General features: G+C 43.7%; 1 protein-coding gene across 1 annotated transcript; it reads right to left on the bottom strand.

Moving 5' to 3' along the window:
* Nucleotides 1-103: 103 nt before the first annotated feature.
* LOC142035534 (vitellogenin-2-like) lies at nucleotides 104-23,050 on the bottom strand. Its single transcript, XM_075037644.1, has 28 exons — nucleotides 22,966-23,050; nucleotides 21,744-21,895; nucleotides 19,804-20,055; nucleotides 19,487-19,654; nucleotides 19,204-19,352; nucleotides 18,630-18,780; nucleotides 18,365-18,522; nucleotides 17,525-17,690; nucleotides 16,519-16,644; nucleotides 15,235-15,453; nucleotides 14,603-14,820; nucleotides 14,388-14,485; nucleotides 13,837-13,961; nucleotides 13,074-13,175; nucleotides 12,352-12,471; nucleotides 12,063-12,252; nucleotides 11,628-11,721; nucleotides 10,660-10,845; nucleotides 10,311-10,455; nucleotides 9,045-9,188; nucleotides 8,649-8,784; nucleotides 8,041-8,117; nucleotides 7,793-7,879; nucleotides 5,770-5,912; nucleotides 4,287-4,425; nucleotides 3,435-3,570; nucleotides 2,062-2,248; nucleotides 104-173 (listed from the first exon to the last, which is right to left on the bottom strand). Exons 1-28 carry the CDS (start codon nucleotides 23,048-23,050, stop codon nucleotides 104-106), a joined length of 4,023 nt encoding a protein of 1,340 aa, XP_074893745.1.
* Nucleotides 23,051-26,641: the final 3,591 nt, after the last annotated feature.

Raw genomic sequence — 26,641 nt, 5'->3', positions numbered from 1 at the left:
AATAAATGTACAATAAATGTACCTAAATGTTTTTCTTTTAAAAATAAAACCACTGAAAATAATTTTAAAAAATACCTCAAGTCTATGCCCGTCATAATATAGTTTATCTATGCCATAATCTGGGGCTTTTAGTGACAGACCTTCCTTTTCGCTGCTGATCAGCATGCTTGCATCTGCAACAAAAAAGCAAAAAGGGATTTCTTTTAAAAGGAAGCTATTGTTTTAGGGTCCAGCCTGAACCACTTGTTAAATTCCTGGGGACTTAGTGCAGACCCTAATGTATCTTGAAAGAAATGGGGGAAATAAGAAAGACTGTTCTGCTGCCTGCCCTGGAACAAGCCAAAGCCGTGTGACAAGGGTGGCTGTGACCAGGGCACATCTAGATGCTTGTTCTGTGGGTCTCTGTGATCAGCACAAGGTACCACAGCGTTGCGTTATTGGGTTTGTGCAAAGATACACAGGATCAGCACCTCTTTCTTTGCTCATCTTTCTTGCCACCCCCTATGAAAGCTAGCATGAAGGTATGTTAAAATCACCTCATTGTTTCTCGAATTAGGGCAGTCTTAATATCTTGAGAGAGGTTTGCAGGATCATGTCCTCTCCTTCTTCAAAAGATGAGAAAAGATTAAACAAAATATAAAGATGAGTCTCTTACCAGAATTAGATGTGTATGGAACATCTGTTGGGGCTTGAACACCATTAATCTTCAACTGGATGAGTCCATTGGAAACACACATGTCAACCTCACTTTAAGTAAAGGAAATGAGTATAAACAAATGCTTGTCCTTTGCTCTACTCAGCTCACAATTTCTAGTCCTGGTAGAACCAACACTGCAGGATGCTCGTATCATTCTGGCATGAATCACCTACTACCCTTTGGGAGGAAGATTGAGAAAGCCCAGGAAAGCGTGCCAGGAGTGCTCACAATACAACTTTCCCTGGCTTTACTCATCTCGGAGTGTCTGCTTGTGGCCATGGTTCAGGCAGGAAGACACCAGGCTACAGGGACCCTTGCCACGGAACAATATAATTGCTATTATGTTCGCATAAATTGAAGGTGCTTTACATTTCAAAGGAAGATTGGATTCCCTACGGTGGTTCTCTTACAGCCTGAATAGTCTGTGCATTGTAGTATTTTCTTCAGAGCAGTGTTTGCTCTAATGAAGAAATATGAAGCTCAAGCACATCAAAAGCACATCCATAGAGTTTTATGAAAAGATCAGGAATGTTACAGTGAGGAGGAATGTCTTTATCACAAAGACACAGTCTATAAAACAAGCATCCTTCTGTTCTTCCACAAAACAGGTGCAGAGAATACTAGTTTCTCTCCATTTCTCTAACATTATGGCACAGTTAGTTACACAATTTTCAGAAATAAATAATTACTTGTAATGAAACCTTACAGATCAAAGGCTATTTAGGAACTTTGAAGAATACTCCCTACAATGATTTTGGTATGCATAATCCCATACAATTTAGAGTATCAGACTATACTTTTAAAGAAGAACCTATGATGGCAGAGGCGATTGCTCCAAGATGAAACAAAGTGTGTCTTAAGTTAATTTCAAATAAATTAGAACATTATGCACCAAGGGATGACCTAAGAGAGTGCCTCTAATCTGGGATAAGTAAATCCCGTTTTAGTTATGTCCACTTCTCAACATCTCTGCTGAGCTGATTGTGGGTGCTAATTAGTTCTAATTATTAGCTTAGTGTAGGAGGCCAGACTAAATGATTACAATAGTCCCTTTTGGATTTATGGTTTATGTGTCTACCTAATTACTGAGAACCAAAATGAGATGGTTAAATGCTAACAAATTAATGAAGAATTTTGGGCAGTAAAGACTTTAGGTTACTGTGAACCTCAGATATATTTCAGAAGCACTTTTGAAAGACAAAGTCCCAAATCCCAGTGGCACTCCTAGAAGAAATCTTTCCATTGACATCAGTAATTTTTGCATGAGTCATATGCTAGCACCAATCTGCCCTAACAATCTGGTCTTCACATTTATAGCATATTCAGCTTGACATCTATTTGTCATTAAGTTTGCAATTACTTACTGGCTAGCAAGTCTGACATTTATTTCTGTAAGGTCAGCAGATTCTTCAAGTCTTTTCATCATCACCAGGAATTTCAGTTCTGGACTACAGTCCTGCACCAAGACATGGTAGCAATTTGCAGGCATTGAATAGTTAAATTCAACACCATTGAAGGTTGTGATTGTATTTTGGAAAACTGAACAACGAGCTGAAAAAAAAAAATAATCAGTCAAAAGCAAGCCTTTTACACTTTGTATAAGACAGTTACTCTATTTTAGATTCGCAATTAAAAAAACCAAACCCAAACCCAAAACCATTTTCCAGTGTTACCTATTCCCACGTAAAAGCAAAATGATTCCTTCAGATGAAATATTGCATTTGTAGTAATACAAAAGCAAAACTTTGCCAGTCCCCGGGCAGCAGCACAACCCACTTATGATTCAATCGTTGTGTGAGATAAATTCTGCTCACAGCTGGTGCTGGTGCAACTCTCTGTTTGTGGCCTTTTGGCTTTTGTAACTTTGTTGTAGTCAAAAGAATTACTCAAATGTTGTTAACAGTTCACATATCATTAACACTAGAGGAAATTCACTAAAACACTGCTACCTTTATCAAGTCATAACCAGGATTAGAAGAAGTTAGAAGATGGTGAGGAAAAAGAGCCACACTGGAGTGAACTTTTTGCTTTTTCACTGTAATGGTATTTTGTTGGAAATCCTATCAGCTCTGATTAGAAATTATTTTACAGCAGTTTTAATTAATATGGACTAGTTTTGGTGTTTACCAAAGAAATATGCATAGGTATGATATTAGCCCACTGATCTCAAGCAAAATGTGATTCCTTATCCCAGGATTACATAAAGCTTTTCCATTTAAAATTTACCCTAAGTGAGTATAATGTGATTAGCTCTTACTACAGCATTAATGAAACAATAATCCCCTCAAAATCAAGTGCAGGAGGTGAAATTAATGGATATACTTTTGAAGCTGTTTTAGCTTCTACATAACAGCGCTAATCAAGCAGAGCACCCCAAATTTGAGGTCATTTAGATGTCCCTCTTGTAAATTTTGTAATGCCTTTTTCTTCACAAGTAATCTCTGCAGTGAAGCTGAAATGGATGCATTTGGGAAAGGATGCATTTGGAATCACTATTTGGCATAGAACTGAATATTTAATCTTACTAATATAAGTTTCTTTTTCTTTACATCTTTGCAGCCTCACAGATTTTCATACAGAAAAATCATACAGATTTCGAGATGGGTTTATTTCTATCTGAAGTCCAACTGATTTTTTAAGTGAATGTAAAATAATTTCAAGTTATGTCAAAAGTATAAATCATATTTACAAAATCTGCAGAGTCAACCAGTGCTTATGCTGATAGTTAATTGCTGACCTTTAAGGTTTTCAATGACTGAAAGCATTGCTTGGGAAAAGACATTCCGGTCAGAGGATGGTAGTTTTGAAATCGGTGTACCTGGACTTGAAGGGAATGGCAGGGGAAGCCTGATGGCTCTGTCATAAATTGTGAGCTGAAAATCAGTCAGAAAACAAACATGAATGTAAATGCAAAATACAGTGTAGAGATGACGTAGTGTTTCCCTATAATGTTCAAAGAGGACCGTACTGACTGAAATCTAAAGTAGAATCTGGATTTAGGTCAGGGCTAAAAAGAAATCAAGTCCTCTGTCTAAAGCATGAAATAGCTCTACAGTTTGACACATCTGCAACCTATAGAATAGCAGGGTTATAAGTGAAGTTTGATATTCACCAATTTGCAGCTTATTTGGGAGTTGTACATCACATTTGCTCACAGTCCGAACAGTTTGTTTACCTGAGATGCACACCTTCTCCTTGCCTATATGTTGAGGGCTGCTATTTGGCCATCATACTCATCTATGGCCTGGTTTTATTATCTTTTCCAAGACACAGGAAATCCTGTCATCTTCCTGAAGATTTGGGGAGGAGTGGTCTTTTTAGTAAGTTATTGTTAATGTGCTATAAATCGTGATGGTTGTTTTGTAACCTGTTTCTTATTTCATGTGTTTGCATGCTAAATGAGAAAGAGAACTGTGTTGTAAGGTATTTTCATAACGGAACTAACTGCGTGAGTATAACGTCCTTGTGATGGGAGCTTCTTTATAGTTTAATAAATTAAAAAAAAATAATCAGTGGGTTAAAAAAGCCATTAACTTTTGATTTCATAAGTACTGAACGCCCCAGGAGAAAAGATAGTGGAAATAGTTACCTCAGGTAGCTTGAGGACCACATCACAGGTTCTTGGAGATGTCAGAGCCATAACCAAGGTTGCCCAGTGAGAGGGACCATGCTGTTGCCTTTGGGAATACCCAAGCACATATGCAGCTCCTGGAAGAAATGAGTAGAACCTGGAAAAGGAAGTAAGTGATTAAAATGCTCTTTGAAAAAAATTGTTTATTATTCGTTCAACCTAAAATACCCCCATAAAGCAATATGCATTCTGTGTTAGACATGTTTTGTATCAGGGTTTGGTAATACATGATGTTGTGTATGGGAGGAAGGGCAGGCAGGTTTTAACTGTTAATCATTGAAATGGTCTTCAGGAGACTGGATGGCAGAGTGATATGAAAGGTATAGCCAACTTGTTTTAAACATATTCAGAGTTAAAAATAGGCACAGATTACATAAAAACTAAAATACTAACATGCAAAAAAATAGAAGACCTCATATTAATGTGTCAGTCCTGTAGTGGTAGCTTTTAGCAAGGATCCTTCACCCACTGTCAATGAGTTGACCAAGGGATCTCTATGATTGGGTTCCCTTACAGGCTTGGGACTCAAACAGAGAAATACAGAAAATATTCCTTTTAAAAGGGCTTAGTCTCAGAGCAGAAAAAAGCTGAGTTCTGTAGCTTTGCTCCAGGGTAGTCAATTGGATGGTTTCACTCCCTCTAATAAGGGCAGATAACAGCACTTCAGGTAATTCAACCTAATATGAAAAATTATCCTCTTCAGTGGACATTTGTTTACCAAATCACCTGTATGCCTTTAATGTGAAAGCTTGTGTTGCATGCATATTTAGATAACTGAGTTGTATGTGTCTGTATTTTGGTAGTACTATGAAAAATGATTAGGCTTTGATATGGATGTGTATGTTATTGTGGGCAAATGCATGTATGAATACAATGAATGAATGAATACAGTGGATACTATATGTATATGGATAGACACATATGTGAACTGAACCCAGCAGTTATAGTTTTCTTACACTGAGCGTCACACAACATTTGCTATTTAGTGTACAACAAGCCTTGTAGGAAGCATTTGTATCACCTTCTTCAGAAGCCAGAGGTAAGGTGCCTACATTAGGAAATTACTCTCCTGGTACAGTCAGTAAGAGACAGACTCCTTCAAAGAACCAAGGTTAGGCTTCTGCTCTGAGCCTCCATCAATTAGGAAGCATCAGGAGATCAAATTCCTAATTCAGGCACTTTAAATTAAAAGTCTGCAATAGATTACATGAATCCCATCATCTCCTTTGTTTCAAGGAGATGTTTTAGTTTTCCTGCAAACTAAAATGCACTACGCTTTGAGGGAATGAATACACAGAAAAAACAGACACATGTAATCTGATTTTATAATATCATACTGATTAAGGGGAATTTTTCCAGCTCAGAAATTGCAGAACTGAACCTGTAATTATCTGGAGCATTGGCACAGGTGAATTTTTCAAAAACTAAAGTAAAATCTCACCATCTTGCAGTTGTTCGGACTATTGAAGGTACTTTTGGCCACTCCAGCTTCACCTGCATAGCTGGATAAGCAGCATATTGCCCTGTTGCAATCTGAGTAGCAATCTGGTAGTCCTGGCAATCTTCACCCCATTTAAGAGAACCCTAGTAGAGGGGAATATATATATTTTTGTATAAAACCTAGTAAGATCATTATATTTCATTTACATTTGAGCTGATCATTATTTTAAACTTACTGATACTTTATGGGAATTTATTGCTGAAGCATCAGCACAGAGTTTCCATCTACTTGATCCTGTGATGCTTGAAACAAATAACTGTATCCTCGATCTCATGGGTTGTGTATCAGTGTACAGTACAAGCTGTAATCCCGTCGGCTGCTTGTTTCTGTGGATGGCACGAAGGACTGCAGCCAGGATCGGTGGCTTACTGTCTCCCAAGAATTTAGGCTTAAGTCAGTAGAGAGGAAATAGAGACCAAAGACATAAGCAAAGTATTAATATTACTATATTAAAACCACAGATAAAAAATATTTGTAAAGGAAAAGTTTCATTCAGGAAGTCTTTTTATGTGAAGTACGGGACAGCATCATAGACCACCGCTCAATTTATTCAATTCATATGTGGTTTTGCCACAGTCTTTCAAGGGAGAGCTGTTGCGACCTATGCAAGTAAAACAGTAGTGTTAGGAATCTTTTTGTAAGTAATTTCAGTGTAACAAAAGGAAGTATGGAGTAAGACCCTACTGTATAAAAAACCAATATTACCCAGCTCAGCTGGGTAGTTTAGCTAATAGTCTTTTTGATAAAATTCATTTAACCACCTGTTTAAAGCCGTGATAGTTTGTGTTGACAGAGGGATCTGTTCAGTGCAGTCCGAAGCGGGGTACTTGCGCAAAGAGCAGCACGGGGCCCCGTTCAAAGTCGGAGCCTTGCGCCCAGCAGCAGCATCCGCTCGGGCTGTGAGTGCCCTACCTGAGCTGTGGGACAGGGGTCCCCACCTGGCCAGGGGACACCTGCAGGTGGGACGAGCTGTGGGGCAGCGGGTCCTCCCTGGGCTGCCAGGCGTGACTGACAGAGACCCACAGAAGGGTCAGGTGAGACAGAGCTGGCGAGGGCTTAGGGGGAAATGGGGAAAGAGCAAGGCTGTGGCTGAGGAAGAAGGTGTATGTGGCGAGAGCGTTGGGGAAGGCTGGGAAGAGTTCAGGGAAGTAGTAATGTGCTGAAAAGACGGACAAGAGAGGTGAATTCAAGTTACACCGAAACGGGTAGGGGAGAAGGTAGATCTGGTTGCCTTTTTTCTGCAAGCTACTTGCGCTAACAACTGGGACCAGGAGCTGCTGGTGCAGAGGGGGTGCCTCAGCAAAGTAAGGTTTACTATTTTGTAGGCGTGTAGGTCATTGTCTGAAATGTGTGAAATTTTCCTTTGATGAAATCTGCTCAAGATTCCATCAGTTCTTACAATAGTTCTTACAGAAGGACCAGGTACCATTAACTATTTACTATGCAGTCATTCCTCGATAAACACCTGGATTGCTCTCAAAGTTGGAGCATTACTGCAAAAAATCAAGGTCTTTTCAAAAGCCTTGCATGGTCTTCCTAACATGAACAGAAATACTTGGCAGTGAAGACCTAATGAACAAAAGAGTGGCAAAGTCAAGTCCTGAACTTTCACAAAGAGCTATGCAATAAAAAATATACCTGAAACCTGTTTCTGATCAAGCAGGTCAGCACTTCTAAAGTGTTCTCCTTTTTATAGTGAATTATTTACTGAGTAACAGAGATTTCAACATACTCAGCAATACATTCCAGTTTCATTTAAAAATATAGCCTGTATTCAGTGAATATTAAAAAACATTCAATGGCTATCCAGTGTGCGCACCTTTATAAAACAGGAAACAATTTGTTTTCTTTCTATATATTATGCAATATGCTAAATCACCATATTTTTCCTATTCTGTATAAACATACAATAACTGGAAATCCAAAGTAGATGTTTTTATTTCTTGTAGATTAAGACACTCACCTGAGACGTGGCTCTAGAGATGCCTTCACCACTAACTGAAGAAGAGGAGGAGCTGATGCTGCAGTTCAGGACTTCCCTTCCTGGGTCCTGCAGAAACAGAGAATCACTTTGAAGCAAGTTGTTTAGCATTGGAAGTTGTTGCAGAATTAATTTCTCATATTTTTATTCTCAGAGAACTAAGCTCTAATTGCAGCAAAGTTAGTGGGAGCAGTTGTAGGCCCTGCTCATAGTATAAGCAGTAAATGTACCTGTTTATCTGCTGGCTTGAACCAGAACCGGTAAACAGGTAGATTTGCCTGTGAAAACAGATAGTATGTAAGAGGATCTAAGAGAAGACAAAGGCTTTTGACAAATGCATTAAAAAGTTCAGTACTGAGTATGGGAAAAAGGCAAAACAAAATTACATTTTTTAAACATTTTAAACTGAAATCTTCTGGAATGTGAAACTTCTGAGCTGAAATGCTTCAGAGAACCAGAGAGGTTAAAAAGGGGAAAAAGCTCTACTAGGTGGTTACCTCAACAGGTGAGTCACCCTCAACAGCCTGTTTTCTCTTTCTTTGGTCCATGCTCTATAGGCACAATTTCCTGATGTACAAAAGTATTCACTACAAGATATAGAAAGAGTTCTAGCCTGGGTGAATTACCTGTTGGTTGGAATATTCAGTGTTCTCACTGCAGTGCCTATCTCCAGAGTGGTCTTTGCTGCTGCTGCAGATTTTGCTGCTAGTAGTGCTGACACTATTGCTGCTGCTTCTCCTGCCACTGCTGCTCCTGCTGCTGCTCTTGCTGCTGCTGCCATGCTTCTTCCCAGATTGCCTTATTTCATCTTTCTTGTATTCATTTCCAGGCTCTTTACCATCAGCAGAGGAAGCAGTGGAAGAAGAGGATGAGCTGGAGAGGGGGCTTGCACTGGGTTTTGCCCAGAGGTCCATAACTGCAATCTTTTCTTTACTCTGAATCCGTTTCTTACGGCGCCGTGTTTTATTTGCAACCTCCAAAAACAGTTCAAAGTATTATGAATTTATAGCTTGTTCTGTAACATTCCTCTGGGTGTCAGACAAGCTGCTCACCACAGGCTTTCAAGGAAATACAACTTCCTGGCCCTGCACACTGCAGAAGCTACACCAAAACTCAGCTAGACCCATGCCTCCCAGCCAAAATCCTTGCTTTCTCATGCCAGTTTTCCACGCTGGAAACCCTTGGCTTCATTTATAGGAAAATATTTCCCTCTCCAATGCTCATAGGCTCTTACCTGGAACACATTTTCAATGCCTAGAATCTTCTTCAGTTTAGCTTGAATGTCCTCGTACAGAGATGTCTCATCCTCTTCCTTAGGCCCTGAGCTTGCTACATCAATTACTTTGGAAGCTGCTTTGGATCCTGCCTGAATCTCCAGCTGTATTTTGTCAATATCAGCATCTGTGTGAACTAAAGTCAGGATACTTACATTCTAGGGTTGTGCTGCTTGAGCAGCATTCACAGAGATTGACAGAAAATCTTGTTGTCATGACTGTACCTGGCTTCAAAACTATTTTGGCTTCAAGTTCTCCAATTAATTTGTGCAGATAGGTATTTCTTAAGAAAGCAGAATTTTGTGACTTTAGGCTGAGACAAGCAGAACATCCCAAACTCTCAAATTTTCTACAGAAGTTGCGTGCATAAAATCTTCCTCCTATGCTGTGGTGATGTGCTTCTTCTGAACTTTGCTTGGATATCACACTAGGAATATTGCTTTGCTGCATTAAACAAAAATATGACAAACAAAGATATTTTCCACAAAAAAATTGTCACAGCTCCTAAAGTCTTTCCTCCTATTAATGAAGAGAATGATGGCAGTCCTGCCTAAGGAAGGAAGCGTTGCTTAAAATTAGAGATCCAAGCACTGGAAGCAGTGGGGCTTCCTCCAAAGTGCTCTGTGGAAGAGGACAGGTCTCCTGCCCAGCCTTTCCCAGGCAGCCTTTCACAAGCATCCTTCCCAATGAGAACCTGCAGGGCTCTTTGGAGGGGCTACTTCTCTGAATCAGTTTTGGGCTACTTGCCCTCCTGTTGCAAGTCAACCTATCCTTCCCACTCCAGCCTCAGAAGCTGAAGAGCACATAAGAGAATGGGTTTCTGCAATCCACTGCAGGGATTACCTCAGGATTTGGGAAGAAAAATGTATATCCTGCCGAAGAGCCATCTTTCCCACGTTCCTCTGGCTTGGAAAAAAACAGGTATTGTACAAAGGATATGAATTTCACACACCCTCCCCATGACTGTAAAGAAATAGGAAGACATGCTGTCAAAGCAAACTCTACCTGCATGAGATGATGAGAGTGAGCAGACTGTGAACGATCATGTCTTGAACCCATTGGGACTTACGTTAGGCTTGGTTTGGGATATGTCAGGCACCTGCTGAGTCTCATAGTTTCTGTGTTTGTGACCTGGTTAGCCAGCTGCTGTGTTGGAGGTGCTCAGCCCCTCTGAGGAGCTGTCTGTTCTTTACCTGTGCAATACTGATGGTGAAAGGCCTCCTTACCTTCCAGGTGCCAGGTCTTGAAGAACTTTCTGATGGCTGAAATGGCTCGTTGGAAATACTTGGTACTTCTCCTTTGGGGAGAAGCTGGGATTTCTTTTCATAATCTATTTCTTCCATGTTCCTTGAAATAGCATAAACTTCACTCCTATGGAGGTGATAAATGGCACACAAGTAACATCTTCTAATTTTGCTTACCTGTCTTTGCTGGTGCAAAAAAGACAATACTAAGCTTTATGTGGCTGCCAAGGTATGGCAGGGCCTAATAAGGAGCTGTATGTTCATGATTATTTAACAGGGAGCTCACAATCAGTAACACATAATAAGCAAAATGCAACAAGGTTTTCTGTACCTCACAGCAGCAAGCTCAACCTCCTGATGGCAGGGAGGGGTTTCAATCTTCAAATTTTTCTCTTTCATATTTATCTTGGCATCAAATTTCATTGTAGTGTTGGCACTGAACTCTGCATGAAATTCAAGACCACTCTGAAAGTATTGTGTATTAATCCCCATCATTGCAATCATATGAAAATATGCCCTGAAGGAGTGGAAATAAAAACATGCATAATTACAGATTAATATGCACATATTTAACTTTGAAATGCAAAATTGCATTTTCACGCTGTTCTGTTTATTGTAAGAGCTATTACTGAGGGATGAAGAAGTATCATAACAAGATCAAAAAAGGCTGAAGTGCCACTGGAAAAGGTGAAGGGATTTATCTGATGAACAAAGCTAACATGGACCCTTTCACTGCTTTGTCACTCACACATTGCTTGAGGACAAGCTAACCCCAGACTCTCATAGCTTCAGGTTGTGCCTAGTTTATTATTATTATCACTATTATTATTATTATTATCATTATCATTGTTATTACTATTATAGATATTAGTACTGTTGCTTTTGCATTTGTTTTGCAGATCCAGAAGCATTTCCCTTTTCCCCCTGAAATTCCCCCAGCTTGTGCCAGGTGGTGATGTGATTCTATGTGGAACTTGTAAAAACCTGTTCATACGTAAGCAAATATATCTTCACAGCTTAGTATCTTTAGTCACCGAAGAGGTACAAATGTGAGCATTTTTAGCAATGGCAGAACAGTACAGCTTCCTGTGGGATACAGTGCACATTGCTACATTTGCAGGGTTGTAAAGCATCAGCTGACTGTGTTGCTTTCTCACAACTTCACTGCTCTGGACTAGCACAGCCATCCCAAATTTGGGACAAGTAAGACTCCTATATAACAACATGCGATCACATATCTATTTCAAATATAAATATAAAGGCTTATGTGTGTATGTGAAAAGATACATCATTTTTTACTTTGGCTTGATGTCAGCATGAATATCCATCTTGGTTTCCAGCAACTGTGAAGGTCTAAAATTGTCAGATAAAGGTGGTGATATCTGTATATCCACTGCAAAAGACAGACAGGAATTATATGAACAGAGAAACAATTAATGCTGGAGATGATACAACGTTTTCAATAAACATAGTAGTTAACACATGGGCAGTGCTTTAACATTTTGAAATACTTTACGTGATTATTTAAAGATTGCTACTCCAAACCAGAGTTATACCAATATGTCCAAGGTGAAACATGCTAATTACTTCTCAAACCTTTTGGAGGTAGCTGAACACTAATGTTTCCATATTACAAGAATATTTTTCAAGATTATAGAGGGATTTAATTTCAGTGGAGGGATTGGACCCACAATTATTGTGGGGAAACTGCTCAGACTGGCATCCCAAGCTCACCGTCAGCTGCAGCCTGGGCCAGCGCAACACCGCACAGACTGAGCTCCAGCGGCACACCGACCACCGTGGGGACAATGTGCCGCAGCTCGCCCACCATTGCCGGCAGGGTCCATTGGCCTGAAATACCTCGCTGGACCTCTTCCACCACTTTTTTCACCACTGGCTGCCAGTTTGATGATCCAGTTAGACTCTGAAAACAGAGAAATAGGTTAGGTAAGTAGGTAAGAAGACACAGGGAAGGGAAATTACTCAGCATCACAGACAAAAAAGACAACAGCCTTGTCAGTACCATCATGATCTGCTGAATGGCGTCTTTATCAATGTCAACAGAGGCAATCTCTTGGCCCAATACTTTGACATAAGCGGACACCAGAGGGTCTTCGGGAGGCAGTTCTTTCCATCCCAGCAGCTGTGGTGTTAAGGAGAGATGGAGAGAAAGGGAAGAAGCAGATAATGTCACTTAAAATACAGTAATGTATTAGCAAAGAGTGGATCCCATCTGAAGGATGCTAACTGTGGTTCCTTAGCCAAAAAACTAATAGATATTTTACAGGTCTGAACCAATGTGGCCTTTTTTATGTTGCATAACTGACTTCAGTGGGATTTTTCCCATGTAAGAATGAAGCAAGGACTTGGTAATTTCTGCTTCTGTAAGTAGTGGGTGACACCTGAGGACTGATGAACAAAAATCTTGTTCAGTAATCATTTTAAAAGAGAACAGCAACCACTTACTGTCTTTTAACATACACTTTAAAACACATGAATTTTGGCTACCATCATCATCATCTTTTGTACTGTACATTAAGGGCTGACACATGTTGAGTGAAAAGGTGGCATCTGTTGACAGCCTAAGTACAATGTAAGTCCATCTTATCATGACCAAACAGGATGACTGACTCCTTTTGCACTGAAACATCAAAGGGATGGCTCGGTGGGTGGGTGGGTGGGTGATGCCATCCCAGCGCTGGCGGTAACTGTGTATTGCAAACAGAAGGGTGTGTGGAGACATACCGTTTTACCAAGTTCCTTCAGTGTCCTGTATGTATCATACTCAGCAAAGGGAATATTCTGCTTCCTGATAAGCTTGGTTAGGCCTTGCGATTGGAGAGCCACCTGTAGGAAGCAGAGTCAGGCGTCACAGCCCAAGGACAAGAGAGCCCAGGAAAACCTTTGTGCCTAGTATTACACTCACCAAGGCCAGTCTAAATACATACTTCATGAAGCCATTGCACTTATAAGGCTATGTCGACCCGGCAGATGACTGCAAGCTATGATTGCAGATGCTGAGGACGGGCTTTAAATCAGTCAGCAGGAATAATTTTAGGGCAGTGCAGAGCTCAGCCCAGGCTGAAAAGCTTGCCCAAGCAGCTGAGTAAATACCTGCACGCTGTTACATGGAGCTTCATGCTGCTCTGGCTGCACTGCTGGCTGAAATTTAATTTCAGATGCTATTTCCCTGTACTTATGCAAAATACCCTAGATGCCATGTGACTTTATGTGGGCAGATGAATGTTCTGCTGTGTAAGCTTTCCTCTGCTATCCTAGATTTTCATGACTATACTGAATGTGTTCATTGATGAATGTATGTGTCAAGAAGCCCAAATAAAAGAAGAAGCCTAAGTAAAATCATAATTACTATCTAAATTTTCTCTTCCACATCCGCCCTCACAGCCAGAGATGGAGTTAAAGACTACATCACAGTCCAAATGGCTCAGCAAGTAATACTGTCTGTAGCTGGCTTGCATCTAGCTGGCTGTTTTAATGAAATACTTACCTCAATAATATCCGTTGCAGTATTTGCATAATATCCTCTTACTTTTGTTATTATATCGGATGGAAACATGGTGCTGGGACTGTTCATTAGATAGACCCTCCAAATGGCACCAGCCTGATATTCAACTATCACAGGAATAAAAAGCAGCAGAGATTTTGGTTAAGGTCTCTGAGGTGTCTCGTGTATGTAAGCCAATGCAGGGTACATGCTATAGTAGATCACAAGGGGTTCTGCCAGGATTCAGTCCCACAGGTCCTCAATTTTGCAACCTTAAGAGGAGAACTTTGTTCTAGGGCAGAGTCAACACAACCACAGTGACTGAAGAAGGAGGCCTAAATCCATGTGCAAGCATCTCTTTCCCCAGCAGATACCCAGAGAGTAGCAGAACACCCTCAGGGGATTTTGCATGTTAGGAGGCTCTTGTGCTTTTTTTATTTCAAGAGCGCACTAAACTCACAGCCTGTGATTGGATTTTGGATGAAAATCACAGAATACAATAGAAGAATTTGGCTACATAAGCTGAAGCAGTGAACAGGGCACCTGGTACTCACAGGAATAATCGCCAACATGGATGACCTTGCTGTAACGATAGCTCAGCCTGTCAAGTCTGGGGCTCAGTAGTTTGATGGCAATGTTGCAAGCAGCAGATCTGAGTAATAAAGAGTTAAAATCATATGAAGACAGTTGACTGTGACGAAAACCTTAGAAAACTGCCAGAATAAAATCACCATTTGCTACTAAAAAATGTACTTCTTCCTCTACTTACAGATTATAGAGCTGTGGGATCCTGCCTACTGCCAAAGCCTTCATGTGTGAATATGTGAAACTGGCTACTTGTAAGCTGGGCTCTGTCAGCAGCGAGATGGCCATAGCTGTTACAGTTGGAAGACCAGGCTTCGTTTCGAAGAGGACAACACAAGCCACCATTCGGACATTAGGAGCAAGTGTGTTGTCCATAAAGACCTGGAGGGCAATCTCCCTTACCTACAGGAGGAAGATAGAATCTGTGAGTACCTTATAACTTCTCAGTGAGAAGTGGTTCTTAAACCATGCATGTATGATCTGCAGTGAATGGAGAACAAAACCCTAAACAGAGACTTGAGCATAGGACCTGTCACTGAAAATGAAGATATTGCTGCGTGCACAGTGAACAGGGCTGGGAGAAACAGCCATTAGTAATGGGCCCAGTGTTACAGCAACTAAAGCCACTTCTTTCCCAGGGTATCAGCAAGGATGGCGTGATGACAGGAATTTGCAGGATGGGCAAGAGGAAGACCAGTAACTGAGAAATCTGCCCAGAGTTGCTAACATTACCTGATGGCTTTATTATTCCTGAATCACTAAGTCAACCCAAATCATACCCTCTAAGACATTTGTTTAAATAATGATTTCAGTTACCTTTACAGGGTCTTTTCTGGCAATTTTCCTCAAGGCCAACATGGCATTAGCATGAATTCTGTTTGGTAATGAAGCTGCAGCTGGGGAAAATGTTGGCAAAAACTTCAGGATGCGTTTGATACTGGCCGGCTCTCCTGCATTGCCAATGGCTTTCAGGGCCAAAGCCATGTCTTTGGCATCACTTTTGCTGGTGGCTTCAGTAGCAAGGTTGTGGAGTGGCTGAAAACAGAGCAGACTGTGTTAATCTTACCTTGCAATAATGCATAACAATATGCATTGCCATAGCAAGCAAAACAAATGCTGGTGCAAAGCTCAGAATAAAGCTGTTCAGATTTTTCTCCCGGGAAATATCTCACCATCAATATTGGGAAGCCAAACGTGGAACATACAAGCAAACTTGGTTTTCTCCTTACCCAGTGTTGTAATTGATTTTAAATTGTGCCTAAACCTGAGTGTAGGAGATAATCCTGGGTAGATACCTGCACCAGAGAGTCTGTTGCAAGTTCAAGAGCAGCCCTGAGCTGGTGCCGGGTTCAGTCGTTCGTTGTCCCCTGCGGGACCTCCACCAGCCCTGTCAGCCTGCAGCGCCCAGGGTCTGTGCAGCTGCGGGATTACGCTTGCGTATTTTTCACTTCCTATAGCGATAGCAAGTTTACTTAAAGAGTTTTGCTGTTCTGAGAAGACAAATTACCCTTCTGGTGGCTTGGCTTTGTTTCAGTCTTTTTTGGAAGATTAAACATGTCAGACACCAGCAGGCCATCTCAGTGCTGTGGTCCTTCTGAGTAAGGAGCCAGAGCTGCATAGTCCGAGGACAATGTCCTGAATATTTCTGACAGTGATACACAACTATGTAGCAGGGCCTCTTTGGCAGCCCTAACCTATGACATATCTAATCTAGAGCTTTGCTTCTATTCACACTTTAGTGCCTTTTAAATACATTTTTTAAGTACACTCTACCTAATGTAAAATTAGAGAGAAGAATCATAATTATTTTGCTTTAATCTTAAATTTGTCATACCAAAACTCAGTTTCAGGTTGTTTACAGGATCCATTATCCCCACAAGCTTCTACCACTTACATTTGAAATTCTGAACTGTTAAGACCAGATTTGTCAAAGGCATCAGCTTGGTGTTTCATTCTGTCTTTGCAATTTTGTAGGCAATCGCAGCTGAGAGTGAGGCATGTAAACAACGAGTTACATAATTGCCAGCATTGTGAGAGCTAAATTAGAGGCATTTTAAAAATTTCTTCACCCCTTATGAATAAGAAATGAGAGTCACCTACCTGAAGAAGTTCATTTGGACAAAGTGAAGTCTGAGCACAGTATTTATTTACCATGCTACCATATCCCAGGTAAACAATTACTCGATGCAATGGTGCTTTCTGGATTTGGGGACAGGTCAAAAAAGTCTGCAGAAGAAAGAAGTAGCAGTCTTTAATGTTTCTAGTAATTAGAGCTGGTATTTAGTGAAAATTACATTTGAGAAATAAATAGATAAAATTGCTTTGGATTTTTCATAAATATTTTCAGAAGTTAATTCAAATGCTAGTCTTTCAGCTACAATAAAAGTAAATAGACTTGCTCCAGTTATACTGTATGTACTTTAGACTTTGGTTAGATGATATTATTTTCTTGCATTTGTCTATTTAAAAAAAAAAATATTTGGGCAAAAAGAAATCAATAGAAATTTTCTTAGTATTTGTGGGTTTTAGCATCAAATACCAAAGCCATTAAAAAATTTTGGCAACAAGAGTTTGGAAAAATTTTCTAAAGCATTTCCCATTTTTCTTAACACCTTGCATTTCATAAATTTAGAAGGAAATATGTTGCATCTTTCACTTACAATCCTGTGAATTCACCTTTAAAAAGGAGTGAGAGGGACATAGAAGGAAGGTGCACAAGAAGTTGGGAGGGGACACAGCTGGGACAGCCGACCCCGACTGACCAAAGGGATATTCCAGACCAGAGGACGTCATGCTCAGCATATACAGCTGGGGGAAGGAGGAAGAAGGGGGTTCCCAAGTGACCGTCACACGTGATGGAGCCCTGCTTTCCTGGGGATGGCTGAACATCTGCCTGCCCATGGGAAGCGGTGAATGAATTCCCTGTTTTGCTTTGCTTGCATGTGTGGCTTTTGTTTTCCCTATTAAACTGACTTTATCTCAGCCCACGAGTTTTCTCACTTTTACCCTTCTGATTCTCTCCCCCGTGCCACAATGGGGAGTGAGCAAGTGGCTGTGTGGGGCTTAGTTGCTGGCTGGGGTTAAACCACAACAGTTCTGTACTCACTGAGGCAACTTCTAGGGTTTGCTTGTTGGGTGTAACAAAATGGAAGGCGAGAGGGAGAGTCGCAGCTGCTTCCCAGATGTTCAGCTTCTCATCATGAATTTTTTGCTTCAGGAATCTGAATGTGTCCGTAGCTCCAGCAGCACAGATGGCACTCAGGAACCAGTGCCTGCCAGGGAGAGGAGGATTCATTACCCCCATTGCCCAGTATTCCTCTGTGCTGGTTTTGGCTGGGGTAGAGTTAATTTTCCTCATAGTAGCTGGTATGGGGCTGTATTTTGGATTTGTGCTGGAAACAGCGTTGATAACCCAGGGATGTTTCAGTGACTGCTGAGCAGTGCTTGCACAGAGCCAAGGCCTTTTCTGCTTCTCACACCGCCCCACCAGCGAGGAGGCTGGGGGTGCACAAGAAGCTGGGGGTGGACACAGCTGGGACAGCCGACCCCGACTGACCAAAGGGATATTCCAGACCAGAGGACGTCATGCTCAGCATATACAGCTGGGGGAAGGAGGAGGAAGGGGGGGACATTTGGAGTGATGGTGTTTGTCTGCCCAAGTAACTGTTACGCGTGATGGAGCCCTGCTTTCCTGGAGATGGCTGAGCACCTGCCTGCCAATGGGAAGCAGTGAATGAATTTCCTGTTTTGCTTTGCTTGCATGTGCGGCTTTTGTTTTCCCTATTAAACTGACTTTATCTCAGCCCACGAGTTTTTTACCCTTCTGATTCTCTCCCCCGTCCCACAATGGGGAGTGAGCGAGTGGCTGTGTGGGGCTTAGTTGCTGGCTGGGGTTAAACCACGACAGCCTCTGATCTGAAATCCTGTCTGAAGGCAGTGCAGTTACCTGTAAGGAAGGTCATTGGCAAACTGCATCCACAAAGACTCAATTTGATCAAGGGTCACTATACGAAAAAGCTGGACCATTTGTAAGAACTTGGTTGAAGCTTCTTTAGTGGCTCCTTCCTCGTTATTCTGAACTAATTGCTGCAGCGTTTCTGTTAACTATGGGAAAAAACAGACAGTTGGAAGGATCCATGTCTAAAATAATTATGTGATGACCTGTTAGCCTTATAAACAATGAAGGAGAATGAAAAGTAAGCCTCTAATACCTGTAAATCTGTATTTTTAATCCTTATTAGAGGAATTGGCATCTGGAGTAGCTCTCCTGAGAAATGATAACGAAGACTCCCCTGGTTTTGCAGCTGAGTTTTTGGTGCACTGATGGGAGTCCTTTTAATGTCGACCAAAGACAGTTCTTGTCTTCAAGGGAAAGAAGGAAATGCATCAGTAGCCTTTAACCACATTGTGTGCATGGAGGACACGTACAGCGGTTGGAGCAGAGTGCCCAGCAGGACCATTGCATTGACCACAAACAGATCGTGCACTTCTCTGTGCCTTGCTCAGGATTATCTGGAAATGTCATAGGACTGGCGAGAGCTTTCATTAGAGTTGACCAAAGTCTCCGAGAGGTTGAACAAATGTTTCAGGTGCCCCAGCAAAACACCCAGACAGCAGGACACAGGATCTGTCTGGGCATCCTGAGGGATGTATGGTACCTTGGCCCTTTTCAGCCCACAGGCCAGATGCTTCTTGTTAACTCACAAATCAACAGCGAATATGTTTTAGGCATCTCCTCCTGGCTCTGATAATCACGGCTACGCTAAGGACATGCACGGTGCCTACCTTGCCTCCATGACTGCTGCCCCGTCGGGTTCATTGAAGGGAGAGATCTGGTACACCTGCTCAGACATAGCAGACGTCATCAAGGCCCCGCTGCCATCATACTTCATCTTGTAAGTGAATATCACCGTGCCCTTAACGTTTCTGACTTTCTGGAAGTGCAAAGAGACCTACTCAGAAATATGAACAGGCAGTAGTTAATTAGCACAGACAAGTCAAACTCCCTACTAGCGTCAGTGAGATGCACAAGAGTTTGGCAGTGGCTTATGCCTGAGCATGGTGCTGCTCGTACCAGGGGGCAGGTGGGGCAGGGGCGGATGTATGCCATTCCCATGTTCTTCACTGCTTTCTCCTGGCAGTCCATCAGGTCCTTGCTTTTGGAAATGATGGCACAGTTATTCTTGCTGTCGTCCTGGATAACATATCTGGTTTGGCAGATGCCTTCAATCCCAGCCTGTGAGTATTGATTAAACACAGTGAACTTTCCACTTGAAACAGCAATAAATAGGTCAAAGAAAATTGCGTGGGAAGTGTATGTACAGGGGAATTACTATATAACAGTAAAATGAGAATAGAAGTAAAATCAGAATGAAAAAAACAAACCTCCTGTAGTTCATACACATTTTGTGACTTTTTGATGGTTATCTGCATCATGTTCAGAATCCCTCTCACTAGGTTAGTGCACAGGATGGGACAGTCCTCAGGGGCAAATATACTTCCAACCCTTCCATCAGTGTATTCAAACTTAAAGGCTTGGCTGAAGCATGCAGCAATGGTCTCTGTGAGCCTTGAAGATGCAGTGAAGGGGTCCGTGGGCCAGAAGCCATTGTATTCCTCCAGCTTTGGTGATCGAATCTGTGAACAAAATTAGGAAAACTTTCATCCTGTTCACCATCAGTTTGAAATAGTGCAACAACAGGGAAACTGGGCACTTCCATTCCACGGCCAGACACAAGCCACTTGTCCAACACCACAGGAAACCTTTTTCCTCCTTGGGCCTCTGTGCTGGGCCTAGGAAGTGTCCTTGAAAATGCAATTTCCGTGAAGGATTTCTGCCAGAAAAATAGGATTGTGCAAGCAGCATTCAAAACTTCAGCAAGTCTGGTGAGGCTTGCTGGGTGAATGAAACGCCAGTTGCCAGCAATCTGTATGGAAAGGATACTCGCCTGTTATCCCCAGATGTCCAGCGAGATCTCCCTTCAGCCTGCAAGGCAGCCAAGCCATTGCTCAAGCTCCCTGCCTAAACCCATGGGGACTATTTTGTCTGCCGCTCCAGGTCCAGCACGTCACAGCTGATAGGGAAGCAGAGATGACCGCAGGACCTCACATGGGAGATGGCCCAGCGGGAGATGACATCTCTTTCTTTGGAAGTGACTGTCATAATTTTGAGCTTATCAAGCTGCAAAGCTTGCGCACAAGTCCTTGACTGCTACCTAGTGGGAAGTGAGTGCCTGCATGCACGTATGTATCTAGTTGCATACACATACGTGCACACCTCTCACCCTTGAACACAGAAGTACACGTTCCTGCATAGAGGGAAATGGTGTGGGTTTAGTGCTCTGTTTCATTTTAGGCATTTATAATCGATGATGCAAGGGTGGTTTGCCTCTTGTCACATTTTCTCAAATTAAATCCTACTCAAGACTATTGTCTGCAATTGCTAAAGTTATAGCAACTCTAGCGAGGTTACACAGAGCCTGCAATTGCAGCAGTGTGTAAGGTTTGGTAATAGGTATTCCTTCACGCTGTTTCAATAATATATGCAGAGGATTACAGACTGAGCAAACTCCTAGGATAAATGCTAAGTGCCCTCTTACAGCTTTCTCCCCACGTGGTGTCTTCTAGATCCCTTTTCTGTGGTCTTTCATTCCATGCCAGTATTTTAAGCTGTTTCGTTTAATCTTTTCAATGAGTAACACCGCTTCCAGATCTGATATCATTATGCCAAGCACAAGTATTACCATTAGAATTCTTCACATTTGAATTAATAACTATGTGAAGAATATCAAAAGGAAGATAATGGAGACAGATGGGACTTTCTCATGTGATATCTGAATTCCAGCACCAAGCTTTTCTGAGGCTATAGACCAGGTTGAAAAACATGGGTATTTCATGCTTGAATTCTCATTTTCATATTTAAGCTTAGTGTTACCTTAGTTAGTAAGTTAGTAGTACTAGTTAGTTAGTAGTAAGATAGTTAGTAAAACTATCTTAAGGACAATTCTTTAAAGCAGCTGCCTGCCATATTTCCACATGGAGATGAACCTAAGGCAGCTTTAGTCGAGGGGGTTCAGGTACTGATGGCAGCAGAGCTGGAGAAGCTCTGGCTCCCTCCCGCAGAGATGCGGGCTGCGAGGAAGCCTGTGGCACTGCCTGTAGGTCACTACCAGTAACCCAAAGCAGTTCGGCTACAGGTGCAGGCACTCCAGCGGTGCCCTCGGGTCTCCCCCAGCACGGCTCAGGGGTATGAGGTGCAAAGCTCAGCGCCCGTGTCCACACCTCTGCCCACACTAGGGACATCATCACTGCCCGTCGGGATTTACCTGGAGAAGGTGGTCGCTGTGAGACACATAGGTGATCTCCAGCTTGCAGGTCAGCCTCACCCCTGCCATCGCCAGGCCTCTGCTGGGCAGCCCATGCAGGATGAAGCTCTCGTAGCCATACAGGTAGGTCTTGCCGGTATGAAAAACAGGCTCTACAGAAAGAAAAATATAACAGAAACACCTCCTTCGCTATGTCTGTTGTGATGTTATTCGCAGGAACCATCCCAGCAAAGAAGGGTGAGGCTGCTACTGCCGCAAAATAGGTGCAAGCGGCGGGCAAGGCACGGCCGTAGGGGAGGGCAGTGTGGGATCTGCGTGCTGGCAGTGGAAGCACACTTACCGAGGTCCTGCTTCTGGCCCCCTGTGTGGGAGGAAAGAGAAGGATGCATGAGAAACCCCCCATCTCTGTGGATCCTTTCACTTATCGGTCATTTACTCATTGTGCTAATGGTTGGCAAACAACCAGTAATGGGCTCCCAGGGTACACCCCACACCGCGGGGACACCAAGCCCATGCCAGCCCCGCTTGCTAGCTGCTGCTTGCTCGCCTTTTCCCCTGCCGCTAAGCTTAGGCACAGGAATCTAATAGTTTACGGCCGAAGTCATAAAAGGGCTTCAGCAAATTAAGCTGTAAATAACCCTGAAAGGCCCTGAGGAGATGCAGTTTGCTCAGGACCACAGTGGACATCACGGCTCGGCAGTGCTGGTGAAGCTTCAACTTACCCACAAGGGCGAGCACCAGGGCCAAGATGAGTCCCTTCATGCTAAAAGCAACTGAAGACTGCAAGGGAAAGCGTGCGGCTTTTATAGAAGAATTATTAACAGGCACAGTGAATTTTGTTGAGTTATCAACTTTTTATCAACCACTCACATCCTTTGAGGGAGAGGGGGTGAGGGACAAGGCACCGTCTGTTATTGCTGAGCCAAAACCATCACAAGCACTTTTGTTCTCACTTCACCAACTGAATGCACTGGAAGTACCTTCTGAAACAAGTGCTTAAAAGTATTAAAATAAAGTTAAAGCCAAAATATTTATTGTATAAGAAAAACTACTAATTATCCTAACTCGCTGGAAGCACCCAATGCTATTGCAGTCTGTGCTGACTTTGCCCAGGTTATCCTGACCTGACCATAAGGCACACAGCTTATCTAACTGATAGTGTCCCAGCAGGATTGTGCAAAATCCCCGGACAGCCCTCCTGTGACACCATGCCGATACCCACCCTGCTGCAAGCGGGACAGGCTGTCACCCACAGTGCTGCACTCTGGGGACGGGGACTTCACCCAGTAACACAAACCTCCCGTCATCGTCACAAAGGCCACGGCTGAACGCCGCTGACGTTCATGCTTCTCTCGCCTGCCTTCTCTTACAGGGCTAACACGTCAGCCCCTTTCGCTGGTGCCACTAGCCGTAGAGGACTGCTGGTGAGGGTTGCCCCACGAGGTGGAACAGGCGAGGCTGACGGGTGTTACAGGCACAAACCCCTTGGTTTACAAAGGCATACGAAGCGTGGTTCACCCAAACGCCTTTCACATCACGCAACTAGGGGCGGCGTCTTCACCCCACGGTGGAGCCCCCTTCTCCCCTCGGAAGTTTTCCCTGTCCCTTTGGAGGCAGCCCCACAGGTCCCCCAGGCTGCTCCTGGCTCCAGGGTTTGGCCTGGGCCCTGGCTCCCCCGGTGCCCCGCAGCTGGGGCACGGAGCTGGGCTCAGCCGGAGCAGCCGGAGCCACCCGCACCGCTCCCATCAGGAACCTGCACGAGGAGGGTTACGGCAGCCCTGGCGCTGAGGGGTTCACGTTGGTGCCACGCAACCACCGTTTGCTCACCCACCTTCTCCTCCGTGGGTGGGGAACCGAAGCTGCTGCCCAGCTGACGGCGGGAAGGGACTGGATTCCGTTTCTCATCAACACATCTGTGGCTCCTACCCAAGACAGCTTGGTTTGCATAATGCTCTTCAGCTGATTTTTTTTTTTATAATTGTCAGTTGGGATATAATTTATAATGTCTGACAAACTGTGGATTTTGCTCCTAGATCAAAGATTGCATCCATAGGGTATAAAAAAATACGGTTTTGAAGCATGGCAAATACTTTGCCGTGTTTTTACTGGCACTATATTCTGGTCCCATTTGTTTTAAACCCTTCCCTTGTAAAACTGATGGCACATGATAGAAAAGCCAAGCCATTCACTACTGGGTTGTGTCATGTCTTTGGAGATTTGGTAAATGGTAAATGTAGCTGAAGGATTTGAGTATACAGCTACTGGTGACTGGTAATTGAGGCTCAAAAGCTAATATATTATGGCATAACTATATGCAGCTACACAGGGGTTTTTTTAAAAAAAACACCTTGCGGACAACGAGGACTTGAGATCAGCACTAGTGCAGGCAGAAGAGTGCTGCTGTGATGGCAGATTAAATGCAACAACACTTGTATTCAGCATCTCAAACTTAGAACTTAGTATCCCTAGAACACCACACTATAACAGTGACACCACGAACCAGAACACTCCTCGAAATAAGGGTCCTCCCTAGGGGCTGTACGGGCTGTGCCCAGCTGCAAGGGCAGGGTCTCCCCAAAACCCCCAACCCAGGGCTTGCAGAGTCTTGCCCCCACCCCACCCCACCCTCCGCTTTGGGCAGCAAACGCTACATCCCCGGTCACCCCGGTCACCCCGGCCGTGCTGCTGCCGCGGGGTGGGATCATCTCTGCTTTCTGCAAAACCTGTTTGTTGGGGAGGGCTTCGCCTTTGGGGGTTTCTTTATAGAACCAAACCTTCATATTTTCTAGATCATTTCCCCAGTATGTCAAGAACGATTTCAAATCCCAGCCTGTCTCCACAAACACTCACAGCTCTTTCATATTTCTCCAAAGGATGTAACTTCAATTAAAAAGAGAAAGGAAAAAAAAAAACCAACTAAGAAAACGGCGAGGGTGACGACCAACGTTGCTGTGCCTAGGACCTGCCCTGGGCAGCGTTTCCTTCCAGCTGTGCTCAGCTCCCTCCACAGCAACAGGGGAGAGGGGCAGAGGCTGGCTGAGGCCCTTCGCAGCCCTTCACGGGGTGGTCACCCACAGCCCATGTCCCCCCGCGGTCCCACGGGTGCTCCGGCTGCCGCGGTGGTCGGGTGATGCTCACCCGCAGGTCTCCTGCCGGGGTGTTACTGCTGAGCTTATCGCACCCCTCCCACCTGGGCACGGGGGTTGGAAGACGAGAGTCCCCCCAAAACCGTGTTCCCGCTCGGCAGGCTGGGCAGAAAGGAGCCCCGTGGGCTGGCCCCACCGGAGCTGGGAGCTCATGCCAGAGCCCCCCGTGGGGCCCAGCTCTGGGGGTCATGCCAAGCCCCAGCTTCAGCCTCAGGGGTTCCCCAGGAAGGCTGCGCTTCCCATCACTGCTCCGTGTGACTTCAGGCAAGCAGCAAACCCACCAGCTCACTGCTTTGCTGCTGCTGCCCGGTAGTGCCCAAACACGGCCTGCTGTCAGCTCCCCACCACTTTGCAGCACAAGGTACCATGACAGCATTTAAACTCTATATAAAACTGTATATTCACGCCTGTCTTTCAAACATATTCCCTTTGGTACTAAGGACATTACCTTTCCAAACTATGGAACTTACACACGAACAATAAAAAACCTCACATACGTGCATCCATGGAAGGTACCAAAGCTGCTGGGGAAAGCAAAACAACACAATTTTTACAGAATGTTCTCAAGTGTTTCCAAAAACTAGCCAGTGATTACCTCTCCACCCCGCATGGTCATAGGTAAGTGCCATTTTTCTTCATTGGTTTCTACTGATTTTAAGAACCAAATAACTTGCTTCTCTTTTAATTAATTTACTGAAGATCTAAATTTTTAACAATTCAGTAGGATCACATTCTGCTTTGCATTGAGAAACTTCAATATAAAAAATGAATATGTGTTCAGTCAGTAATAAAAATGGTTGGACGTGTGTGTGTGTTAATTGGGAGAATGCTGATGAATTAAGTCAGATAAACTTAAGAAAATACAATAGCATTTCTACTGAAATTTGTGCAAAACTCCCGATGGCTTAAGCTGCCAACAATCTCCTTGACATCGATGGTTATGTCTACACCATCTCCTTAGGCTATTCTCTGAGAAACAAATTCACCCAGCATGCATACTCAGCCTGCAAGCACGGCCTTAGTGGTAAGCAGAAAACATCTTCCGGATGCACTGGAATCCTTTGGGCTCCAGAGCTCACAGCAGACGAGCACGTCCCTCACCGTGCCCACGCAGACCCGCAGCACTTGGCAGGAGGCAGAGCCCACCTGCTGATGGTGGCCACAGCGAGGGCTCACGCTGGGCACAGAGGCTGGGGCATCTCACCCACAGTGCAAAGGTCTGGCTCTGCTTCGGACCCTGTGGCAGGCAGTATACTTGGTTAACTCCACCGCGTCCTGTTCAAAGACCCTGATTCGCACTAGCTTCTGCATGTGGTGCATCAGGAACATAACATGTTCTTGACTCCCTCAGAGCAGCCTTGTCCACTGGCATGAGATTCAGGCTTATTCCCTGATCTTGCTGCTCCCTATGGCAGCACTGGCATGTCGTGTGGTTATTGCAGAGCACCACGGCTGCGTTGCTGCTGCAGAGGGTGCTGCATCACACAGAGGTGAGCGGTTCCTGCTCCGGGTGCACACGATCCCAGCACCAGGGAAGAAGGCACCAGGGGAAACAAGCAGGAGCCTGGTACCACAGCTACCCAACCCATATCCCCGATGGGGCCTGACATGGACACGTGTCTGGTGCACAGAAGATGGTCACAGACTCAAGAAGTCTACGAAATGGGGGGTGAGGAGAAGCAACAGAGACCTCTTCTTTCCATAACCAGTGAAATTAGGAAGCCTTCATAATTTTTTCCATGCGTGGATTTA

Source organism: Buteo buteo, chromosome 10 (genome assembly GCF_964188355.1).
Source record: "Buteo buteo chromosome 10, bButBut1.hap1.1, whole genome shotgun sequence".
Classification (NCBI taxonomy): Eukaryota; Metazoa; Chordata; class Aves; order Accipitriformes; family Accipitridae; genus Buteo; species Buteo buteo.
The sequence above is the reverse complement of the archived record's forward strand: the minus strand, read 5'-3'. Positions and strand labels throughout refer to the sequence as shown.

Excerpts from the sequence above, each read along its gene's own strand:
- LOC142035534 (XM_075037644.1), bottom strand. The coding sequence starts at position 23,050 with ATGACGGGAGGTTTGTGTTACTGGGTGAAGTCCCCGTCCCCAGAGTGC. Across the intron at positions 13,176-13,836 it reads CTGCAACGGATATTATTGAG|GTGGCTCTCCAATCGCAAGG; the intron begins GTAAGTATTTCA and ends TGCTTCCTACAG. Across the intron at positions 10,456-10,659 it reads GTTGAGCTTGCTGCTGTGAG|GAGTGAAGTTTATGCTATTT; the intron begins GTACAGAAAACC and ends TCACCTCCATAG.